This window comes from Schistocerca serialis, chromosome 4, assembly GCF_023864345.2.
Source record: "Schistocerca serialis cubense isolate TAMUIC-IGC-003099 chromosome 4, iqSchSeri2.2, whole genome shotgun sequence".
Classification (NCBI taxonomy): domain Eukaryota; kingdom Metazoa; phylum Arthropoda; class Insecta; order Orthoptera; family Acrididae; genus Schistocerca; species Schistocerca serialis.
The window spans coordinates 906,775,990-906,795,835 of NC_064641.1; the positions used below are offsets into that span (position 1 = coordinate 906,775,990).

Here is a 19,846-nt window from a genome sequence, read left to right on the forward strand (position 1 = left end):
ATTCCTTCACACCTGATGTCATCCCTTATTCCAATGGCACCTTCCTGCAGGATAACTGTGCCTGTCACAAAGCAAGAATTACACTACAGTGCTTTGAGGAGCACAATAGCAAACTCTTGTTTATGTTCCTGCGCAAACTTTGCCTGATCTGTACACAGCAGTATACATATGAGAGACTGTGGTGTGCCAGATCCACACTCACATACCACTGATCCGTAATTTGTGGAACTGCGTGACCTGTGCATAGAAATCTGGTGCCACATCCCTCCGGAAATTGTTTATTACAAAATAATCCTACCGAATTGTCAACTGATTCTTGTTTTAGTATTTTGAACGAGGTGTTTCATACGGAAATGCAAAGTATCTCTGCAAATAGAATTTGTGCAACATATCACAATATACAGCTGCTTACAGCACAAAATGTGTTTCAAAGCCAGTGTAATATTTAGTGACAACAAGGTTTGGTAATCATTATATCATGTTCACAATGAAGAGATGCTCAATTTCATGTTGTTCTGAACCAACCACTTGCAAGTAACTAACTAAATTACTTGAATGACTCTATTCTTATGAAATATCCAAGGTAAGTGCAATGTTCTAATGAAACAGAAAGAATAAAAAACACAATTTTCACTTGGATTAATGACCACAGAAGTCAAGTTACTAATCAGATTCCTACATGCATGTGGAACAAAAATTACATGTTGTAGTTTCATTACATATATTGTTTGTATTAAATGGTGTGTGTGTACAGTAAACAAATCCCAAAAAATGCTAATTTTCATAAACGCTGCACTAAATGTAGAAGTCTTACCTGTGAGCAACGTCTAGGCTTCCCCATCATACGTCTAATCTTACACCATTCAACCCGTGTCAGTTTCCTGGTTTTCAAATGTGGAAAGGATTCTCTCAAGCAAATCATAAAATCATTTTCTCCTTCGAACAGTGGCCTGAAAATATTGTATTTTGAAAAATCAACAACCTGGAGTTTCATTTGTTATATTATGAAAAGTTAGAACTCAAATCACTAAGGACGACACAGACAGTAACTGAACTGCAATGTTAGATTTAATCTAATATTAACATACACATTTCATAAGGTGCTATATAAGGAAGGTGTGAAAGTGTTGGCTGAGCATGTATCATCACATCTCTCCTATGTCCCTCCTGTCCCTATTTTTGTAACAGCCAACAAAAAGCCTTTTACTTGGTTCACAGACACACACGTCATCAATATAGGTTTGTCATACTGTTGCAACTGATCAGTTACTTTTGCATTTGCTGTATACAAGTGCAGTTCTGATCTTCCACAGATACCTTCCTGTTCTTGTTCGTGTATTGTTATAATTCACTTCCCATACACAGGGGTCAAATGGCCGGAAGGATTGATGGAATTAAAGTTACCAAACTATGAGGTCATTGGTCCCTTAATCCTTTGTGTGTCAAGCTGGAAATAGTCCCCAGAGGGCAATCACACAAAAGACAAAAAAGTTGGATGCCCCTGGAACATGTTATGCGATCAGAAACACACACTCTCTGTATCCAATTGGTGCCTCCACATCCCCATTGCCAGGAGAAAACCAGCTACACAGAGCCTCTCAGGAAAGAGAACAATGAGTAAGAGTGTCAGCCAATGGTAGGTATAACGGAATAAGAAAAATTAAAAAGGTGGGAAGGGCAGGAGCCAACCGGACCACTGAGAAAGGGCAGCCACAGACCCCTCGGATTGGAGGCAGCAATGGAGCATCCCTCCAATCCCTCAATCACAGATGAGATTAATGTGCATTACATCACAGAAAGGAGTAAAACCCACTTTCACAGGTAATAAATCAAACCAAATCAGTTGCTTTGTGCTATTCACTAGAATCAGAAGTAGCGTGTCAGCATGTTTAAGGTTTCACCGTATGGTGGCCAAAATAGGACAGTCCAGTAGGATGTGGGCCACTGTGAGGTAGGCATCACACCTACAGGTGGAGGGTGTGGTGCTGTGGGTCAGCCAAGTGTGACCAAAGCGAAGCTGACAGAGGACAGTAGATTTGTTTTGAGAAGCATGAAGGGAAGACTGCTACACGATTATGGTCTTTTTTACGGATTGCAGTTTATTTGGACATTCCAGGGCACACCAGTATGCATTCCAACTCTCCAAAAATTGTTGGCATAGAGCCGACCAAAGGTCCGGTTTCGGTACCCCCATCTCCAAACCTGACATCCTGGTAGCCAAATGACCTAGATGAACACAAGCAACCGCTCAGCATGGTAGATGTCATACACGAGATCCTTGATGGTCGTAACCAACGGGTGTCAAGCGTATCACTGGCTGACAACCTGAACACTACTCAAGGAGTCACTACCAGTTAAAAACGACTTGCCAGTCTAAGAATGACATTGACAAGTGACTCGACCAGTGGCCACCAATTCTGCACCGAGTTCACTGCATCCTTTTGGCAGGGAGGGTAGTTCACTGCATCTGGCATGTGGGTATGCAGAACCGGTCCGCCCATCAACCATACAGCCGTTAGCGTATACCACATCTGAGCCTGGAAATGCTCTCAAAATCACGATGCAACAGGATCAAAGATTTGTAGAGCTGCAAAAGTGTAAAGCAGTCTGCACCCCAGCTGGTGTCACTGCAGTGAAGAGTATTAAGCTGTGACCAGCATGTTTGCTTAAGTTGTTGACGATGGGGAAGGCACCTCAAATACCAGAAAACAATGAGACCCCACCACATCAAGCGTTTGGTCCTCGAGGTAAGGTTTCGGTTGAGAGTGGATAGCATGACGGCAACAGATATACCTGACACGTCTTGCTGGTGGAAAACCTGAAGCCATGGGTGAGAACTCAGGACTGTGCCATTTGTTTGACACCCTGCAGTCGGCATTCAGCAACACACACAGTTGAGGAGCAATAGTAGATGCAAAAGTTGTCAATGTACAGGAGAGGTTTTGTTTGTTCTGTTTTTTGGGTGCAAAAATAACTGAGGTCATACGTGCCCACATCAAAACCATAGAACACGAAAACAGAGAGGAGTTAAAAAATGACTAAACATCAATCCTAATTGACATAAGAGAAGACAGCTAAAAACCGAAGGGCTACCAAGGACACCATACAGAAACAGAAGACCAAAACTAAAAATTAAATGGCCTTCATCATATTGCTTTGACGGGTAAAAGAAAAACGCGGTCGACAGAATGTGCGTCATTTGCTAGAATGGCCGATAACTCAAGATGGCAAAGCCAAGAGGGAATGTAAACAGTTAAAAAATGGACATTCCGTTAGGAAGTGGCCGACAGTTAAAACCTGAGCACAATGTGCACAAAGTGGTGGGGAGCACCACTTATTAAATGATGATGGCTAACAAGGCACTGCCCAATATGTGACCTAGTTAAAATGATCTCCTGGAAGGACAGCAGAGAGGTGGTCATCCAAGCCGCTGCGAGAGGCTTAATAACCCTGAGCTTATTCCCATCAAGGGAGGACCAATAGCGATGCTAAAGGGACACCACTTCCTTACAGACGGCAAAGCAGAGATCACTGGAGGGAATATAGGCACTAGTCGGCTGAGGTACGAGGACTGCAGCCTCGGCAGCAGCGTCAGCACCCTCATTTCCTGGCAGACCGACATGAGCAGGAACCCAGATAAACTGCAGAGTGGCTCCACCTAGAGTGAGCAAGTGACAGTTTTCCTGGACCCGTTGCACAATAAGGGATGGGTGGTGTATAGTGCACACAGACTTTGACGGGCACAGAGAGTTTCTGAGCAGAGGACACAATTGAAAAGTCAATGTCTTCAGATGTACTCCGTGGCTTGATACAGGCTGAAGAGCTCGGCTGTAAATACTGAGCAGTGTGCCGGAAGCCGAAATCTAAAAGATGTGGGCGCCAATGATGAAGGCGCACCTGACATCACAGTCAGTCCGAGAGCCATCTGTGTACACAAAGGTACTACCACGAAATTCCATACGAAGGTTGTGAAACTGAAGGTGATAGAGCGAGGTTGGAGTACATCTACATCTACATTGATACTCCGCAAGCCACCCAACGGTGTGTGGCGGAGGGCACTTTACGTGCCACTGTCATTACCTCCCTTTCCTGTTCCAGTCGCGTATGGTTCGCGGGAAGAACGACTGTCTGAAAGCCTCCGTGCGCGCTCTAATCTCTCTAATTTTACATTCGTGATCTCCTCGGGAGGTATAAGTAGGGGGAAGCAATATATTCGATACCTCATCCAGAAACGCACCCTCTCGAAACCTGGCGAGCAAGCTACACCGCGATGCAGAGCACCTCTCTTGCAGAGTCTGCCACTTGAGTTTATTAAACATCTCCGTAACGCTATCACGGTTACCAAATAACCCTGTGACGAAACGTGTCGCTCTTCTTTGGATCTTCTCTATCTCCTCCGTCAGACCGATCTGGTACGGATCCCACACTGATGAGCAATACTCAAGTATAGGTCGAACGAGTGTTTTGTAAGCCACCTTCTTTGTTGATGGACTACATTTTCTAAGCACTCTCCCAATGAATCTCAACCTGGTACCCACCTTACCAACAATTAAATTTATATGTTCATTCCACTTCAAATCGTTCCGCACGCATACTCCCAGATATTTTACAGAAGTAACTGCTACCAGTGTTTGTTCCGCTATCATATAATCATACAATAAAGGATCCTTCTTTCTATGTATTCGCAATACATTACATTTGTCTATGTTAAGGGTCAGTTGCCACTCCCTGCACCAAGTGCCTATCCGCTGCAGATCTTCCTGCATTTCGCTACAATTTTCTAATGCTGCAACTTCTCTGTATACTACAGCATCATCCGCGAATAGCCGCATGGAACTTTCGACACTATCTACTAAGTCATTTATATATATATTGTGAAAAGCAATGGTCCCATAACACTCCCCTGTGGCACGCCAGAGGTTACTTTAACGTCTGTAGACGTCTCTCCATTGATGACAACATGCTGTGTTCTGTTTGCTAAAAACTCTTCAATCCAGCCACACAGCTGGTCTGATATTCCGTAGGCTCTTACTTTGTTTCTCAGGCGACAGTGCGGAACTGTATCGAACGCCTTCCGGAAGTCAAGAAAAATAGCATCTACCTGGGAGCCTGTATCTAATATTTTCTGGGTCTCATGAACAAATAAGGCGAGTTGGGTCTCACACGATCGCTGTTTCCGGAATCCATGTTGATTCCTACAAAGTAGATTCTGGGTTTCCAGAAATGACATGATACGCGAGCAAAAAACATGTTCTAAAATTCTACAAGAGATCGACGTAAGAGATATAGGTCTATAGTTTTGCACATCTGCTCGACGACCCTTCTTGAAGACTGGGACTATCTGTGCTCTTTTCCAATCATTTGGAACCCTCCGTTCCTCTAGAGACTTGCGGTACACGGCTGTTAGAAGGGGGGCAAGTTCTTTCGCGTACTCTGTGTAGTGTCCTTAGGAAGCAAATGAAGGCCAAGTTTAACATGGGCCATTTCGCGAAGCCAAGGTGGTGAAGGGTTCACACCCATCAGGAAACTTGCAGGTAGTGTGAAGTTAAGCTGCTGAAGCAAGAGCCAAAAGCGGACTACAGGAAGTAACAGAAGAGGGGTGTAATCCATACTGGCTATCAAAGGAATTATCGAAGGAGGAGGTATAGAATGGGTGGCCACGCATGGCATACAAACAGCATCCATACCTGCTGAGGGGAAAGTCACGGCAGAAGGACAGTGGTAGTCCAGCAGCTTCAGCATACAGACTCTCAACCGGGTTAGAGTAAAAGGTTCCAGTGGCCAAACGGATGCCACGATGGTAGACAGTGTTGAGACTGCATAAGAGGGATGGACGTGCAGACACAAAAACAAAGCACCCATAGTTGAGTTTTGAATGGACAAGAGACCGGTACAAACGGAGGAGGGTGGTTCGATTGGCGCCCCAGAAGTACCATTGAGGGCACGTAGGACATCGAAGGACCGCATACAGCAGGCTGCGAGGTAAGACACATATGGAAGGACCAAGAGTGTTTCCTATCCAGCATGAGCCCCAGGAATTTCATAGTTTCAACGAACGGAAGGGCGACAGGCCGAAGACATAAAGAAGATGGGAGAAACATTTGCACCACCAGAAATTCATACACTGTTTTGTCAGAGGAAAAATGAAAGCCATTGTCGACGCTCCAGGAGTAAAGACTATCAAGACATCGCTGAAGACGCCACTCAATGAGACAGGTTCGGGGAGAACTGCAATAGATGGCAAAATGGTCAACAAAAAGGGAGCCGGAGATGCCCAGTGGGAGACAGACCATAATAGGGTTAATGGTAATAGCAAAGAGGACAACGCTTGGGACGGAACCCTGAGGCATACTGTTTTCCTGGATAAAGGTGTCCGAAAAGACAGAACCCACATGCACTTTGAAAACTCGATCTTTTAAAAATTCCTGAAAGAAACAGGGCGGGCGGCCATGGAAGCCCCACGTGTATAGAGTGCGGAGGATACCAGTTCTCCAGCAGGTGTCGTACGCCTTCTCCAAATTGAAAACACGGCCACAGTCTGCCCCTACTGCAGAAAACCAGTTGTGACATGGGTGGACAAACTAATGAGATTTTCAACTGCAGAATGCCATGCTCAAAATCCACACTGTGCATTCGTTAGTAAATAGAGATGGGGCGGTAGCTAGAAGGAAGAGTTTTGTCCTTACCAGGCTTAAGTAATGGGTACGACAGTGGCTTCACGCCAATGTCCGGGAAATGTCCCCTCTGCCCAGATGCGCTTGTATGTGTTAAGCAGGAAGTGCTTGCCCTCAAGAAAAAGGTGCTGCAACATCTGAATGTGGACAGCGTCTGGCCCTAGGGTGGAGGATCGGAATGAACTGAGAGCATGATCTAGCTCCCTCATAGTAAAGGCAGCATTGTAGCACTCACGATTCTGAGAAAAGAAGGGCGTCACCCGAGCCTCCTCCACTTCTTTCCAATGTAGGGAAGCAGGGTGATAGTGGAAAGAGCTCTAAATTTCCACAAAATGGCGGCCTAAGGTGTTGGAGATAGCAATAGGGTCCACGATAACATTGTCTGCCACTTTCAGGCTGGTATTTGGCAAATGGATCTTGGTCCCAAAGAGCCGTTGGAAGTTGGCCCACACGACAGAGGAAGGGGTGGAACTGTTAAAAGAACTAGTGAATGAAATCCATCTAGCTTTATTGGTATCCTGAAGAACATAACGACACTTTGGACACAACTGTTTATAATGAATGCAGTTTGCCATCCTAGGATGATGCTTAAAAATGCGGAGAGCATGTCTCCGTGCTCGAATTGTGTCGCAGCGTGCCTCAGCCCACCAAGAGACTGGGACACAGCATGGTAAAGACGAAGTGCGAGGGATGCAATGTTCTGCAGCAGTAACGATAATGTTTGTAAGATATTCTACCTGGTCATCACAACTGGGGAAATCCTGTTCTCCGATGGTCGCCAGGGAGGAGTAAAGCCGGCAGTCAGCCTTAGTAAGCTGCTATTTGGGTGTACACGCAGGTGGGATAGAAGACAGCAAGCGGGTAGCACATCGGAAGTGGTCGCTCAAGTAGATGTCAGAATGGATCGCACAAGACGATGGGCAAGTTGGGCAATGCAGAAGGAAAGGTCAAAATGGGGTTCCAGGGTTAAGGCAGAAGAGGTAGAGTTGATTAAGAAGATCAGCCAAGAGGCACCTCTCTGACAGATTCTAGGAGAACCCCAAAGTGGATGATGCACATTGACGTCACCGAGTAGAAGAAATGGGGGAGGTAGCTGCCCAATAAGCTGAAGGAAGTCTGCCCTGGTGACATAGAATGACGGAGTCACATAAATGGTACTGAGGAAAAAGTCAGGTGGGGAAGGAAAATGCGAGCTGCAACAGCTTGAAGGTGGGTAGTCAGGGAGATGGGCTGACTATGAACATCACCCTGTATGAGCAACATGATACCCCCACGAGATGGAATGCCGATCTCAGGGGGAAGGTCAAAACGAACCAGGAAGAAACATGAAAGCTCAAAGCAGTTGTGAGGACGCACTTTTGTTTCCTGAACACGAAGTATAAGTGGATGCTGCTAAAAGCAGCTGTAAATTGGAGGAGAGTCATGATGAGGAAGAGATGAAGTGGTGTCACCACGGTGACTGCTGAGTGACACCCTGCGAAGTCGCTGCTACGGGGTACAGAAGCAGGAGGATCCTGCTCCATGGGGTCTACAGAAGCATCAGCTTGCTTGTGCTGTTGGTCTGTGGAGTCCAACGTAGAAAATCCATTGGAGGTGCGCACCAGCGACACGGAGGCCGGGCAGGCTAAGGTATCACATGGCAACACTGTCTAAGAAGATCTTCCAGCTGATGAAGGAGAAAACAGTTTGTCTTTGGTGGATTTGTCCGGGCCTTTCCAGTTAGCCGAGGATGACTTGGGGGGGGGGGGGGGGGGGGGGGGGGGGGAATACTACTCCTGTCCTTTCCGGCCTACCGGTTGTGTATCTGGTGGCTTTGCCCATTGAGGCGAGAGTTTGATGGCTTGTTGCACAGCTAGACGGGGGAATGGTAATACTACCTTGACACTTGGCGATTTCACAACCTCAGGGCTGAATTTGAGGTCGCATGTCTGCATGGCTATATCCTTCACAGAGCAGGGGGTAAGAAAAACAAAACTATTGGTGCTAGACGGGAGAATGCAGGGTTGGCGACTTGCCAATAACTTGCAAGCAACTGGGTAAGGTACTTTTTCCTTTACCTGGATCTCCTGGACAGCCTGATCATCAAGATACACTGGACAATCCCAAGAGGAGGCAGCATGGCAGCCACTGCAATTGATACAGCGGGCAGAAGGAGGAGGACAATCGCCCTCGTGTGCATCCCTACCACAAGGGTGTGTGGGGGAAGGAGGGCAGGAGGGGGATGCAGGGGGGGGGGGGGGGCGTTCCTAGTAACGGGATCGCCAAGTCAGCTGCCAATAGTATGGCTACAGTTTTGCTCTGGAGAGCCACAGTGATACCTGCAACTGGTAGGGTGGAAAGGGTTATGGCCGTGGTGAAAGTATCTCACAGTTTTGGAGAGAAGCCATTTTGGGTGGACACCCAGGTGAGTGACGCCAAGGGAGGATCAAAAGGATCAGAAAATGATCACTGTCACATAAGTCATCATGAACTCTCCATTTGTTGGACAGCAGAAGACGTGGGTTGCAACAACTCTAGCGCGCCAATGGTTGTAGTTTCACTCACCAAATGGTTGCGGGCATTGATGTCACCTAATATTTTACAGATGGTGTTTAGAACATACGTGCAAACAGCACGCGATGCTCTTTCATACTGCATTGCGAAAAACAGGGGAAGCACACAGAAGATGTCACAGCTCAGCCAAGTGGCAGAAAAAACTGCTACAGTTCCAATACAGAATCATGCTACCAGTATCCTGTGGGGGTGTGAAGGGACCAAGGAGATAGGTTATGCCTCAGTGGTGCCTGCTGCTACTGGTTGTGAACATACTCCATCAATACACAGTTGTTCCAAGGCAGGGTAGCGTGTGTGTGTGTGTGGGGGGGGGGGGGGGGGGGCATAGGGACCACCAGGAATGCTGCCTTAGGTACAGAGGTGTAACAAGTATGTCTGGCAGCACAGGGACCATCAAAATCTCCTCCTTTTTGCTGCCACATATTCTGGGACGGAAGAGGAATGCTCTACAACCTGGAACCTGTGGCTCCTTCAGCCAGTGTTTTGCAAATCAGAAGAGTCCTGTGAAGGAAGTGCTTAAAGGACCCTTTTCCGATACGGGGTGCTGGAGCAGGGTATTGCTTCTCCGGCTGGGGGTTGGGGACTGATGTTCCCGGAAGACAGGGAGTCAACACTGCCAAAGAGATGTTGGGGAAACATTAGGACGATGACACCAAATCACTAGTGTAGCTGTGCAGCCCCGAAGGGCACAGTCAATGAACCAGACATCAAAGTCGTAGCAGTGGCATACGCCATTGTCATATGTGTAGGAAGTAGTCAATTCTGTTTCCTCTTGCCCTTGGACATGTAAGGCTTTTTGAGGGTCTTGTAATCGATTTTTTTTTCTTTTTTCTTTTTTTTTTTTTTTCATCTTTGAAAACAGTGCAGTCCGGTGAACAGGGAATATTGCTCACATTGTCGATACAAGACAGGAGGGCACAAGGAGCATCTGTGTGCAACTAATGGCCACAATCCCTATAGACTGGCCTGGCGTTGCAATGCAAATACATGTGTCCAAATCGCACCCATTTGTAGCTCCGTTTGGGAGTATAAATACATATGCCCCTACGTCACAGGAATATACCATCACCTCGACTTTATCAGGCAATGCATCACCTTCAGAGGCCAAGGTGAAAGCTCCAATATTCACTCTGTTGTTTTTGGATCCCAGCCGGATATGATGGAGAAAATGCACACCTCACAATCCAGACCGGCACACCGTTTGTGATTAGTCTGTAAAAGGAGATCTTGGTGGAAAATGATACCATATTCAGACATTTTTGTGTGTTATAGTGATAGGAGTATCACTCACCCTACCGCATCCAAGCAGCCCCCATAACTGAGCGGTGGAGGCCATTTTAAGTAGAACAGGGCCACTTTTCATTTTTCAAATTGCTGCCATTTCCCCTAATCTGTCCTCGAGATGTACAATGAAGAACAAAGGCTTTGCAGTCAAAAAGGCATCCCCGTCCGTCCTAAAACAAACGAAGTGTTGGAGGAGGTTATTTCTCGTCTTGTCTCAAGCTCTATGTTCCTTCCATGGTGTAGCCAGGGAAGGGAACAGTTTAGGGAGGGTCATACCACTCCGTATTGTAATATGTCTTAGTTTCAGAAGAGACGGCTGGGGCTGTGTTGCCACCAGCAGAAGAAAGTTTAATTCGCTTCATGTGCAAATCTTCCACCATGGTACCACCCATTCCAAATGGGGGCTCTCCCCATTGTTTCCAAACTGCCACAGCATGGGGAGTTTCCAGCTCAGACACCAACAGTGCAATCCCTGCATGGTTAGTGGGCTACCGACATGCAGTTAATCGAGTATAGCCTCTCCACCCCCCTCAATGCTATGGCTACCAAGTTGGGCTTTGGGTGTAGTACTATTGCAAGAAAGAAGGGTGCAAAAACAGAAAGTGACAAAGGTGGAATACACGCCATTGTAAAACTTAGAAAAGAAGTATCAACTCTAATCTAACAATGGCATCGTATAATTAATAACGAACCGGTGTAGAAGAGTGGAAAGTAAGGAAAACAAGTGTCCAAAATACAAACCAGATCCAAGCACAATCACAGCCAAGAAGACCATCCAATGGAAAGGTAGCAAGGAAAAAAGAATACTAGAAAGACAGACTTGCAACACGAAAAGGGGAATAGCACTGCAAGGGCAGAGGATCTGTGGTGGCCTTTCATATACTTACAAATGAGATGTTAATGCCGTGGGGGACAGAGGAGGGGACGGCATTGGTCAAATGATGGGAACCATTTCAAGATGTGAGAATTTCTTAATGGTCTTTAAGATTCCAGAAGAAATTATCACCACTGACTGTAATGGCAATGACTTTTATGAGGAAGCCATTGATTTTTCATTATGAAAAACTGATTTCAGTACTATGCCATCCTAAAAATGTGTAAAATGATAATTTTTTAGAATAAAAGAAGCCAAAAGAATTAAGAGAAATTAGTCTTATTGAGCAAACAACAGCTCTGATTTTGAATTTTCAGATACATTTGACGAATACTACTTCAGCTCATTACAAATTACAATTTGTGTTGCCTATGTAGTCCTCATTTGACTTTTTTGATACAACTTTTCTGTTTTGTATTATCTCATGTAACTAAACAATGCCTTACGTTTACCGTTTCAGTACAACATTTGATGATGTTTCTTCTATTACTGTCCCACTTTTTCCAATGGGAAGTTAATTAATTTGTAAATTATACATTTATAAAGTTACTCTAGCAAACTAAAAACATAACAGATGTTTTACAGTTGATAGCACATTCTTGTTGAAGGTAGAAGAATATAGTAAGTCAGTTCTTTCTGCTTTCACTAAAAGCTTTTGAAGATCTCATGAACAACCTTAAATGGAAATTGTTTGTTCTTTTAATATTTAGCAATAGAATAATATTCAGAAATTTGTTTCTGGTACAGAGAAATGTCCTTGTACTGGTTAATTTAAAAGGAAAAAAAAAAAGACCTATTTCCACAATTACTAGATTTATATTTGTTTTTCAATATCTTGCCAAAAGCATCAGGAAAGGTAATTAATATATCAGTGATAAGTGGAGTGAGGGCGGGAGTGCGATGGCGGAGGGGGAGTCGCGCTCCAAATGCCGTGTTGCTTGTGCAGAAATATCTACTCGAACTCACCCTGCTACCACTACACCCATTCTCTTACTTCTCCCTTTCCTTTCTCCTCCACACAACTTACCAGCTCAAAGTAGAAGACCTGCTGGGTGTAAAATTCCTGTGCTAGCATCTTTGTTCATTTTATTTGCTGGGAGCACAGAACTCATGCTTTAGGCTTTGAAGATACTTCAGATGGGCAACCACCACCACCACCACCACCACCACCACCACCACCACCATCACCACCACCAACAACAACAACAACAACATTAAAAGAAAGGCTCAACAATGGAGTTGTATCTATTATTTTACTACAGTAATGATTGATGACAATTGTTGGCAACCATTTTTGAGGGTCAGTTATACAGTTACCATCACCTCATTCACAAAGCAATAGTGTTGCTTCATTGGCACAACTCAGCAGCAACTAAATGCCTGTCAGTACAGTTTGTGGTACATTAAGCTACATTTGTGGAAGCCCAAAGGTTACCAATTTCTTGTGACAGAGGGTTATTGTGAGGAAGTAAGAAAAATATGTCAATGCTGAAGGTGATACCTCCCAGCCGGCAATTTCAGTGCCTCATGTTGCACAGATTTTTACAGCTTCTCATTACATTTCTTACTTAATAACACGGTGGATCAAAACGACAAGGAGGTTAACAGTATTAATTAGGGCATTTACTGCCATCAGCCTTACTTTCAACTCTGCACAGTTGAGTTTGTATGTTTAAAGGTCACTTTGGATCTTTACAGCACCAACATTCTGAAGAAACAATGTATCTGTGTCAGAAATAATTTGTAAATTTAAGCAGCATGTTGGGAATATTTAATAATGCATGAACATTGCAATAATAATCGGTAAGTCACTATGGGAACTTAGAATTACGCTTTTCCTAACTGGTGTGACCACCTGTGAACTATAACTTTTCCTCGCTATGCTACATGATTGGTGATGAATCTATTGAGTGCTGGGCATTAAACTGCTACCTGTGCAATGTACTTTAATGAAAACATTTACTCAATTTTCCTCACATAATTTTGCTGTATCATTATCTTCTGTAATGGTAACTTGAAAACAAAACTTTTACTTACTTGTCTATGTTACTGTAAAACCACTCGTAACACACCCACTTGTGTGCTTTTGGCAATTTAAGCAGATTACGCAGTCTCATACCAAGGCGTTGCCCAGCACGGCGATCAGCGGACCAATTTGCATTTACATATGTGCTAGATGTGGAGGCTGTTGGAGGCTCCTGATGAGTGTTGCTAGGGGGACGCTGTTCCAGTTCTTGTAGTTGTTGTTGAAGCTGCTGCTTCTTTATCTGTGTAGCCAGTAATTTACTGTTCATGCCTACTGCTGCCTTCTTTGTAGGAGATGCACGTGGACCCCTTTTGGCACTGGAGCGAGGGGGCATTGCATTCACTACGTCGTCATCAAAGAACAGTCTGTTCTTTTTTCGGATGCGTGCAGGCTACGTAGAAATATGCATTACATTACTATTTTTGTGCTTTGGCAACATGAATAAATATTTTAAAAGAACACTTGTACATAAGAAGACTGGGAGTAACAACATTTATTTTTAAATATCATTGGTAAATATAAACATGAAGGAAAGAACAAATTACATTAGACAATGGAAAATCCAGGATGGAATGTAACAATATTGTGAAAAGGATGTGACAGTCTTTTTATTGTGTCATCTGCGACTCCTGATGATAACCTAACAAACTGGCAAACATTTACAAAAGCATTTTGTTTTCTCACATACTTTTTCAGCTCCCTAGGTGATGAGTATGTGTCTTCTTCTGCTGCAATATTTCTTCTCTTGCTGTGCTATATGCTCTTTCTAACTACCGTATTTTAACTGTTTCTGTTACTGGTGATTTTATTTTTAGTCAAATTACTCAATTCATACAAAATTAAAATCAACATAAAAGTTTCCTCAACTGCAAGTAATTATTGCCTCACATATATAACAACAATTATTTTTTGCTGCCTAAAATTAAAGATTTAAATACAAAGTGCAAAAAGATGTGTTTAATTAGCAAATATAGAAGCGTGCACTAGACTAACGGTAGTGTAATGACAACTTTTTAAGTTTAAATGCTCAATCATGGAGTATGACCACTACATAAAATTCCATTGATGTATAGTTTATCAAAAGCAGATGTCCAATTCACATAAAATACTCTTTTTTGTTATTAGCTGTTAGTCTAAAAAAATTTCTTGCACTTAGTAAAACATATTTATGTTTATTTTATTCTATGAAAGATTGTGTGCATTTCTCAACGAAATAAAAATATGCCCACAAAATATTGCTTACAAGTTCTAATCACGCACTTCACAGAAAGAACTGGAGGAAAAGACTCTTTTTCACATGAAAGTGAGCTACACAAATGTCAGTAGCAGCTTTTACATACCTCTCTGGTGGGTGGGTTGAATGTCTGCTTTGACCTATGATGTAATAACGTAGTGCGTGACATCACACATGCATGGGCAATTACTGAACAGAACACTGACAATATTTATTGTCCTTCTATATTATTTTTAGGAATGTGGGCTGTGGTAAAAGATTGATTTATAGTATAGTCCTACATCTAGATTAGGTTAAAAAGTCAACAATATTAGGAAAAGAATGGAATGCCACTCATTGTAAAGATGACAAACTGAGTTGCAGACAGGTGCAATGAAAAAGACTTAAGCATTTATGTCTTCGCTATAATCAAGTAGAAAGGAAAGAACACAAGCAAGCACATCGCACGAACATGAACATCTCCAACAGCTTGGACAGGAATACAACTGATGTCTAATAAAACAGTGATCTGGAGTGGGGTGGGGAAGATAAAGGGATGACAGGGTATGGGTAGGGGAGAGAAGAGTGTTGTCTGGTGGTGTGTGTAGGGACTAGATGGAGGCATGACAAGACTGCCAGGTGCAGTTTTGGGAAGTTGGCAAGCAGGTTGTGGCGAGGGAGGAGGTGGGGGGAGGAGCAAGGAAGGGGAAAGGTGGGTTGGTGTGTTGGCATGTCGGTAGAGGGTGGTTCATAATGAGTGTGAGGGAACGTGAATAGGGAGCATGCGATAGAACCGAGAGGGCAGGAACTGATTGGTGGAGTGGAGGGTGTGGGGAAAGTAGTTTACCGCAGGTTGAGACTGGAATAATGTCTAAAGTAGTGAATCTATTGCAAGGATAACTCCTATCCACACAGTTCAGAAAAGCTGGTTGGCAGGGGGATCCAGAAAGCCCAGGTTGTATGAAGCGGCCATTGAAATCAAGCATGTTATGTTCAGCTGCATGTTACACCCATGGTGGTCAACAATGCTCTTGGCCACAGTTTGGCAGTGGGTATTCATCCTGGTGTACAGCTGGTTGATAGTCATACCAACAAAAAAAAGCTGTACAATGATTACAGCTGAGCTGGTATATGACATGACTGCTTTCACAGACGGCCCAGCCTCTCGTGGGATAGGATAAGGCTGTGAGAGGACTGAAAGACAAAGTGCTGGGTGAGGATCGGGAAGGACTTACATCTGGTTCTTCCACAGGGATATGATCCCTGGGGAGATCTGTTTGTGGACTATGTCTACTCTTGGGGTTAGTGCTCGTCTATAAAGGCCTTGGTGAAACATCCAGCAAAGTGGGCAAGGGAGTTCTTGTCACTACAGATATGCTGTAGCCTGATGGCCAGGTTATTTGGGAGAGATTTTTTGGTGTGTGAGGGTGGCAGCTGTCAATATACAGGTACTGTTGGTGGGTTCAGGTGTGTGGATAGAGCCATCAGGAGGGGATCTCTCTGTCCCTGAAATGCTGAATGTCTGTCTAGTAGAAAACATTACAGAGCTCACTCTATCTGTTTTGTCATAATCATAAAAAGTCTGAGAAAATTTGTTCAGAATTTGGAACAAACTTCTACTTAATATCAGCAGTGATATCACATTCTTCAAGTAATGAGTAAGTTTTGAATTTGGAAGCAAAGAACTGGAAATGAGAACACAACAATGGATGCATACAAGCAACTTCTGCCAAGTCAGACAAAGTGCCATACAGGACAAAGTGTCATACAAGGGAAATGTGCACAATGTCCACATCAAGTGTGTGAGCAACATACTTCAGAGGTCTGTCAATCACGAGAAGAAAATATGTGGAAAACTGAATAATTGAGAGGCTATGATGATGGCCACACTCTATAATGTTCTTTCTCCTGGACACCTTAGCTCCAATGCCTCACAGAAGGGCCTCTGTAAAATCTGGAGAAAAATGGAAGTCAATTTGTGGCAGTTTAAATCTTCCTGAAGTATACTGCATATGTAGGCAGATGTTCATGGGGTTCAACTCACATTTCAGCATGCAGCTGCAATCTATTCTAAGTCATTACGAAAAGTAAAGAGAATGCATCTCTAACACAAAGTGTGTCTGAAAGTTTTGCACTATGACAGTCAGCCTAATTATATGCACAGCAAAATTGTAAGTTCCTAGGGTTTGATTATTAATATGGACACTATTATTGGCAACTGAATCTGAATGAAGCACACCTCCAGATTCATCCTTTATCACATGAAAGAAATTTCTTTCATTGTTCATGTATAATTGTTACAATATGAATGTAAGTGTATTTTATATCACTATTACTTTTTCTTTGGAACTTCAGTTTCCTTACCTAGATGAATATGCATTATTTTTTGTTGTGTTTGAAATAAGTTGAAGTGATTAGAAAATGTTATAAGTTAATTTAAACCTAGCAATCTGTTTCTCATAATAAAATTGAACCAAACAGTATTTGATGTTGAACCAGAGCACAATCCACCACATTTAACTCAAATTTTCTTGTGCTACTTATATGACAGTCATTATTTGAAGTGACTGAAAATATGTATTTTTAAAACTTTGTTCGCATAATGTGTTAACCTATATTCAGTAAGATTCTCACATGTGGAAAATTCATCATCAGGAAATGTATTTGCATAAACTTTGTTTATTGACTTAAAAACTTATTATCCTAACTACAGCTAAAACGAAAATACAGCAGGTATCTTACAAGATACACTGATGCCAGCTCTATCTTTGTAGATTGATAGTTGCGAGTTCTGATTAGACATGTGTTCTATTAGGGAAATGGCAACTCTGCTATGTACCTCCACATGTAACTGAAAGCGTGTCAATTCTAAAGTAATTTTGAAGGGAGTATAAATCAGATCTTCCCTAAAATACTACTACTGCAATATTTGTGGATGATGAATACATCAGGTCATTGAATAGAAAACATTATACATTAAGTTCTCTATTTTTCTCTTTAGTGGATGTATACTTCAAGATAAATATTATTTAGCTTAAATGTCTTAATGTATTTAAAAATAAGTCTAACCATGCCACGTCGATTAAGAACAAGGCCTGGCTGGGATGTAGGTGTACGAGGAGTTTGTTCTTCACCAACTGGCTGCAGCCCCAGAGCTGCGGGACCCAGAATTGGTGTATCTTCTGCTTCAAACATCTCATCCTCTGGTTCCTGTTTGATGCCTTCATAACCCAAACCACCATTTTTGAAAGAAAGTAGGGCAGCAGCAGACTCATCTGTTGTAGGAAGTAAGGCATCTTTAGTGGAAATTTTTATTACAACACGAAGCACACATTTGCAAGAAAACATTAAGTTAAGAATTTCAGCTTCCTTTTACTAAGGCAAATAGTTAAAAAAATGACTTTTGATTTGCAAATGTACTACCAGTCTTCCTCTAGAAGCCTACAACAGCATTAATATCATTCCACCAGCACAGAACAGTAACTTCGCGTCCAAGGTGGTTGATTAAATTAATCTTGCTATTTATGTTGTAATCTAACACATGTAATGGTCACTGATATTTTTTAAGTCATTCACAGCAGTTAAATATGCACCAGAGTTATTTCTTTTGGCTTCAAAAGAGACTAACAAAATGCGAAAGAGTTGTCAATTAGCAATTAGGCCTACTACCTCTCATAATACTGAAACTATAAGAACATAAATAAAACAAAATTTAGATTAAAATTGAGCCTCAATCTTATTTATATTATGCAATGTACACCACATTATTTAAGTCCTGTAGTTTCCCTAACACTGTGTTATGCAATTACGCATTATATATATACTACAGTGTGACACTGGACTCCCCTGAAGTCTTGGTTGTGATGACAGAATCTAGGTTAGGTTGAAAAGTGATAATTAGGTTGAGATTTGATGAAGATAGAACTGAAAATAAGATTTCCTATTATTTATCAAATATATTGACATAACACTAATGCTACACCTACACAGCATATGAGGCAGTTTGTTAGTGGTTCAACTCATAACAATTAAATGGTCACTCGATCACATTATAAAATGCGTATTTGGTTTTGTTGCCCGTAAATGCATTTCCTAGTTAATCTGTTTCTCTAACATACTTTCACAATTGGCAGATGATGATAGAAGAAGATAAATTCTAATCTTTAACACATGTGCTGTTCTATGATACACGATATCAAAAAACACGTAAGATACGAATTTACAACTCTCAAAATTACACATAAATATCATTCGAGGCGTGGGACGAAACAATTTTACATATTTTTATAGAGGTATTGTGGAAAGGTGTGACGAATATATTACACACTGGCGACGCACAGTTTCAATAAATATCTTCTGAACATCTTTTTAATATTGAAAGGAATACATACCCTTTTAAGCAGCAACGTAGTTATTCAGTTTTCATACAAATTATTGTCGTAACTACTGCAAAACTGTCAAAACTCCACGGTTTGCAAAGATTTGCTCTAAATTACTTCACAATAACACGACCTTTTAAAAAATTCAGCAGGCGTGTTATAAACACTGAAAATTTCAAAACTAAGAAGAAAATGTAATATTTACGCTTGCTAAGATACTTAATACATGAATTCGGACAATAATGGCATAATTAAACCATTGGACCTGATATATAATAGTTTTATATTACATCTCAACTTTCAAATTTTCAAAATTTCATAATCTGCTGCGCAAAGCTTGCTCCACAAATTCAAATCTAAACTTCACGAGTGTATTATGGGGTTATCGTATACCACTAAAAGCACAAGAAACACAGCAACAATATCCAATCAAAAGGAAAAACAGTAACACGCCCGTCATTAAGGATGCACAATAGCAATTTCCTTCAAATTAAACTTACTTTCAAGTTGGTCCGCCATATTGACGTAGTATTTGGAATTTCGTCTGCGGTACTGCCAATCCCCCGAATGTTAACACTCAATTAACAATTCTAAACATTGACGCTTCCTCTCACCCAAGATGCAATTTCTGCGCCATAATGCAGTTAGTTATAAATAAACAGCATAAGTAAAACATAAAAATAGTTTCATTTGTTTACGAAACTTTCTGCTACGTCCCCGCACATCAGCTGCAACGACTTACAAGTTATCTTACCCTGTATGACTTTCGCGAGGCGCATTCCGGTACCAACAAATGAAAATTGAAGGCGCCAACTCTAACTTGATTCTCTTTTGAGCAGTGAA

General features: G+C 42.4%; 1 protein-coding gene across 1 annotated transcript in view; it reads right to left on the reverse strand.

The window, feature by feature from the left end:
- Positions 1 to 19,726, reverse strand: part of LOC126473583 (protein lin-9 homolog) — a 101,977-nt gene extending 82,251 nt beyond the window's left edge. The window contains exons 1-4 of the mRNA XM_050100729.1: positions 19,504 to 19,726; positions 17,694 to 17,899; positions 13,423 to 13,802; positions 815 to 950 (exon numbers count right to left, since the gene is read on the reverse strand). Of these exons, the coding sequence (XP_049956686.1) occupies positions 815 to 950; positions 13,423 to 13,802; positions 17,694 to 17,899; positions 19,504 to 19,522 (741 nt within the window). The 5' untranslated portion in view covers positions 19,523 to 19,726. The remainder of the gene's footprint in view (positions 1 to 814; positions 951 to 13,422; positions 13,803 to 17,693; positions 17,900 to 19,503) is intronic.
- Between the last annotated feature and the right edge of the window lie 120 nt (positions 19,727 to 19,846).